The 5361-nt window shown below is 36.9% G+C and overlaps 1 protein-coding gene across 1 annotated transcript; it reads left to right on the top strand.

The window, feature by feature from the left end:
• The first annotated feature begins 3483 nt into the window (after window positions 1-3483).
• LOC133859354 (uncharacterized) lies at window positions 3484-5143 on the top strand. Its single transcript, XM_062294743.1, has 5 exons — window positions 3484-3705; window positions 3794-3894; window positions 3987-4158; window positions 4240-4365; window positions 4452-5143. The coding sequence occupies exons 1-5, from the start codon at window positions 3520-3522 to the stop codon at window positions 4752-4754; spliced, it is 888 nt and encodes a 295-aa protein (XP_062150727.1). The 5' UTR covers window positions 3484-3519; the 3' UTR covers window positions 4755-5143.
• Window positions 5144-5361: the final 218 nt, after the last annotated feature.

Here is a 5361-nt window from a genome sequence, read left to right as displayed (position 1 = left end):
TTCATAAAGCTCGGACTGTGATTTTGGCCTTCTGGATTTGGAATGGTTTCCTGAAAATTAGATGCTTAAAAATCAACAATGGTAGGAGTATTAGAATATGAGATGATCCTTGGATCCATAAATTAGGAAATCTTAATCCATCCCCAAACGAAGGATTTGACTCACAACTCTACAACCTAAAGGTGTCAGATTTACTTCTCCCTAACCTCAATTCATTGGATGAAAAGGAGGATTAATCATCTCTTTGACCGAAGCTCGGTGGAAAAAAAATAAAAATTCAATACTCATGTCTCTCAAAGCAATTGAGGATATGATCATTTGGATTCCGGACATAGAGGGAGTTTTATAGTTAAATCAGCCTACAATCTCATTCTCCAGGAGAACCCATCCCCGAATAATTCTTTGGACTCTAAAGCTCGGGAGAAGCTGTGGAAGGCGAGGATTTATGATAGACTTAAGCTTCTATCATTTGATCTAGCTGGTGGAACAAGCTAATAGACTTTATAGAGAACATCTAATGGCTTGGAGCTCAATCCATATTAAGAGGTTAAAGAATGAAAAATGGTTGCCCCTTACAGAAAATTGTCTTAAAATCAACTTTGATGTGGCGATTCAATGTGGTGATTCGTGAGTATTCCTCCTTCGGAGCAGCTACCTATCAGGACTAGCTTCTTTGGAAACTATCTTTTTGCTAGGACAAAAAAGCTCTCCCAGGAGATCCTTTAGGGGGCAAGGTTAGGATTGATTTACTTATGATCAGACAGGCAATGTCGAAATGCCTCAACAATATTATATTTAAGAGTGATTCTCAAATTGTAGTATCATCGTAATGCCAATTGACCTATGTAAAACCTCACTAAATGGGCCGCCTCTACTGATCTAAGTAAAAGCATTCTTATTTTTGCTATGCCTCTTGTTATTGTGGTCCCAATTAGTGACATCAACCCTTCTTAGGTTGTATATTCCCCGATTCTTCTGTTTTTCTTTGTTTCTTGAGTTAAGTACTTTTTGCCCCCATGAACTATCACGCATTTATAAGTTACCCCATGAATTAACACACTTAGCCGCATTGAATTAGTTTCAAATTTTTTCAGGTTTATCCAAACTGATTCTATCATAGAGGCCAACGACAGACAATAACTCGCCATAACACGACTTACATTAGTGAAACAAAAATACTTGTACAAACCAACAAAGTAACACCATCACCAACGGCCCAAAGATTAATAAGGATTCCAATAAGGGAAATGCTAAAGATGAGACTCTCATCCTTCCTTCATCACCCTTTTTTTTTTATTAAAAAGTTGTCTCTGATGTCACTTCAGAGACAACTTTTTAATAAAAATCAATTTTTTTATTATCAAAGGGGGATGAAGGGAGGATGAGAGTCTCATGTGTAGAAGGACTCTTGCAGAAAAGTAGCCCACTTGTTTTTCGAGAAGAGATGAGAAACATGCTCAATATCATTTGATTTGAATAGTTGGCCCAGCTACTTGCTATTTGAAAAAAACCTCCATTTCAATAGGTATTTTTTCACAAAAAGCAAACATGAGATAACAAATCCAGTCTTTCACTAAGATTTCAAATAGTTGTCCCAAATTTAAGTTGATTATGTTTCTTTTCTTCCTCAGAGAAACACGATTAAACAATCCTCAATCTGTTGATAAATGAATTCCAATTTGTTGACTGTTACTTATCAAACGTCAATGAAGACGTGTAGGTGCACTATTACGCGATTACCATTTTGTTACAACCCTCCACCGTTTGAAAATCTCATTGAATAAAACAGAATATGCTTTCTTTAGATATTAAATCTCGTTAAATGACAGATATGCCCAAAAATAAAATAAAAAATTAGAAAAACTAAAAAAAAATACAAAAGCTAGATAAAAAAATAAATTAATAATTAAATAAAAATATAAAACTAAATAACTAAATAAAAAATAATCTTAAACTTTTTTATTTTTATTTTTTAAAAAAGGGGTGATCATTGAACCACCCTAAGTGTTTAGGGGTGGTATAAATATAATTTTTTATTATTCTAAAGTAATGTTTTATTCAAATATTAATATGTCTGATTAGTTAGTTGGTGAAGCAATAGCTTACTAAAGCGATGATTAGTAGCTGTTTGAGCCACCTTCGAAAGTCATGGAGGGTGGCCGAGTAACCCCCAAATCACACTGACACGAGGGTGGCCGCTAAATGCTTGAGCCACCTCATATGACTTTCGGGGATGGTTGATTCACCTCTCGAGGGTGCTTCGGCCACTACTCCCAGATAATTTTTAATTTTAAGGGTATTTATAAAAATTTAATTTCTAAACTTAACGTATTTTTGTCATTTTACCTTTTTTTTTTAATGATTTTGACTAATGAAGGGAGAGGAGAGAAGGGGAGTTGTAACAAAATAGTAATTCAATGCGACTAAGTGTGACATGTATCAATTTATGAGATAACTTAAAATCGTGTAGTAGTTCATATAGGCAATAAGGCAAAAGATAATTAACCCTTGTTTCTTTATCTTTTTTGTTTGTTCTTTTCGTGTATTTCTTCCTCAGAAAATAAAGAGCCTGAGAGTTTGTAAACCCTTGTTGGTCGCAAGTTAGTAAACTCACTCTCATTACCTGTGGAAATAGGCATAATTCACCGATTCATGTAAATTATTTATTCTATTTATCTGTTACTTTTTGCACAATTATATGTACGTCATGGTTTGACTTTCATCTCCTTTCATTTGGAAACGTGGGCAATGGCTACAGTCTACAGAGACCATTGCCCAGGTTTCCAGGGGCTTGCGACTTTTCCTATATTTCCCATTTTCTTCTGGAATGTCGACAGAATCTTCCTGAAATTTGTCTACAATGTCAACATAATCCTCCTGCGTTGGCTGCTCATTGCTGCAGCCAAATGGCGTTTGTTTAATAAACCCTCTAGCAGTCATTTTCTTTGCCTTTTTCTTGGTTTCTGGAATATCATTTTTATTTCTGGCTTATTGATTTAATCACATGAAAACTCAATACATTTTGGCTACGAAAGATTCAATCAAATTGGAAGAAATCACATGATTTAGTTTCAGTTCTTTTACTAAACTAGCCAGATGCTGGAGGCTCACGTACCCCTACCGATTTAGTAACATGAAAACTTTATAATTTGGTCCTGAAAGTCATAGCGCGAAAATGATACTTGGAAGGGTGGAATAGTCTTTTCCTAAACCAAGAGTAAACAACGGTCGTTTTGGTACTCTGCCTATGCACATTTTCTCAGCCTCCAGGTGCAGAAGAGGTCAAGTTTCTGGGTTTCTTCTAAAAACACAGAAGCTTCCCAAATACCAAGAACTGGCCATGCTTTGGGGCAGAGGTGTCAATTTCCAATCAGTTAACTTTTTCTTATTTCGATCCAACCGACCGGGCAGCACGGTCAAATTTAAAAGTGTATAAAAAAAAAAAAGGCAGTTCCTTGGCTTCTTACTCCAGGAGATGTTTGTGTTGTATAGGGCAGCAGCATCAGCAAGGGGGCAAATATGGGTAGGAAGCTGGATGCTTTGCTTGGAAGGAATTCCAACATCTCCAAACTCAAAAACCTTGCTAAAATGGCCATCTCCAGGATTTCCATCCTCAAGAACCAGCGCCAAGTCCGGTGCTCACATGCCCAGTCTGATGTTATTGAACTCCTTAAACTTGGTCATCAAGAAAGAGCTCTCCTTCGTGTAATTTCTTACCCCTCTCTCTCTCTGTCTCTCTCTCTCTCTCTATATATGCATGATGATTGATGAGTTTCAATGGATCTCTCAACAGGTTGAGCATGTGATAAAGGAGCAGAACATGTTGGATGCGTTTGGCATGATAGGAAACTACTGTGATCTCTTAATAGAAAGGGCTGTGCTACTTGAAAACAAGTTAGTTTCTCAAGTTCTCTATAGTTTCATACTGCTATATATATGGTTATTGGAATCTACTGATTCACATGCATACTCGTGCGTTTTTACAGGGAATGTCATGATGAGCTCAAGGAGGGGATATCAAGCCTGATCTTTGCAGCTTCAAGGTGTGGAGAATTCCCAGAGCTGCAAAAGATCCGTCAGATGCTCACTTCAAGATTTGGGAAAGATTTTGCTAATTGTGCTGTTGAGTTACGCAACAAATGCAGAGTGAATCCTAAGGTAAAGAGTTGGATATTTCTTTTTAAGTCTCTCATTGCCGGAATATTTCTCTTACAATACCTCTGTCTTGGGATTCTCTAGATCGTACAAAAGCTTTCAGCAAGACAACCACACTTGGAAATCAGATTGAAAGTCCTAAAGGGTATTGCTTCTGAGATTGGAGTCACTCTGTATTTAGAGGAAGATGCTCCTGTGATTGCCGCCGAGGTAGGAAAATTTGTAAATTACATAATGAACACAATTTGCATCAAATAAAGTTTTGATATTTATTAATTTTCGAATGATAAATGCAGGAGAAACTGGATGTCAACCAGAAGCAGAAGCAGCTGGAACCTAAGAAATCAGCAAACTTGGAAGAGATAATTGAGGATGAGAAGTTGTCTGAATCTGTAAAAGCAAGGAAGAAATACAGAGATGCGGCTGCTGCTGCTCAAGAGGCTTTCAAAGCGGCAGAATATGCGGCAGCAGCTGCAAGAGCAGCTGTTGAACTCTCCAGGTCTGAATCAAGAGACAATGATCCAGATGAATATGGTGGTTCTGCTCATCAGCAAGGAACCATATCCGACTCCGATGGGTCAATGACGCCTAAATTCTGAACCGATGGATATGCAGCTTCAAGGGAGATTAAGCACTCAAAAAATAGATTGGGTTTTGACAAGATCCATCCCATTGACAATTTCAGTTCAGAACCAGATGCAAACAAATCGGCAAAAACAACCATAGCACGAGTAGAATTGACGAGAGAAAAAATAAAGCACGAATAGAGAGGAAACTTTCTGCTTCAAGTTCAAATTAAGCTAAGGCAACATGCACCACGACTTGGATTCTGCAGAAATCTCAAGCTGATCCCATTGTGCTTGAGATTTCTGCACCAGTTCGCAATTGTTGTAGAGCACTTAATACACCAAACCAATATAAGTACGTAGAGGAGGGATTGATTTCTTCTGTAGAAAAATAATGACATATATGTAAATTCCATACCATGATATAGCATTGGAAATGAAATTGAAAATTCTTGGGCGTGAAGAATATTTGGTTGAACTTGCAATTACTGACAGTCAGTAGAGAAAAACTTGAAGTGCTTAATCTAAGGTTACAACTCATGATTGCAACAACTACATTGGTATAAAATTATGGGAAAAATACAACAAAAAAAAAAAAAAAAAAAAAAAAAACAGAAACAGGGAAAAAAAATTTGGGATT

This window comes from Alnus glutinosa, chromosome 2 (genome assembly GCF_958979055.1).
Source record: "Alnus glutinosa chromosome 2, dhAlnGlut1.1, whole genome shotgun sequence".
Taxonomy (NCBI): Eukaryota; Viridiplantae; Streptophyta; class Magnoliopsida; order Fagales; family Betulaceae; genus Alnus; species Alnus glutinosa.
This window is presented reverse-complemented; position numbering and strand designations above follow the sequence as displayed.

What these genes read in the sequence shown, in the direction of transcription:
- LOC133859354 (XM_062294743.1), top strand. Translation starts at nt 3,520, where the DNA reads ATGGGTAGGAAGCTGGATGCTTTGCTTGGAAGGAATTCCAACATCTCC. An exon ending in AAGAAAGAGCTCTCCTTCGT is followed by an intron (nt 3,706 to 3,793) that starts GTAATTTCTTAC and finishes ATCTCTCAACAG; the next exon opens with GTTGAGCATGTGATAAAGGA. An exon ending in CTCCTGTGATTGCCGCCGAG is followed by an intron (nt 4,366 to 4,451) that starts GTAGGAAAATTT and finishes TGATAAATGCAG; the next exon opens with GAGAAACTGGATGTCAACCA.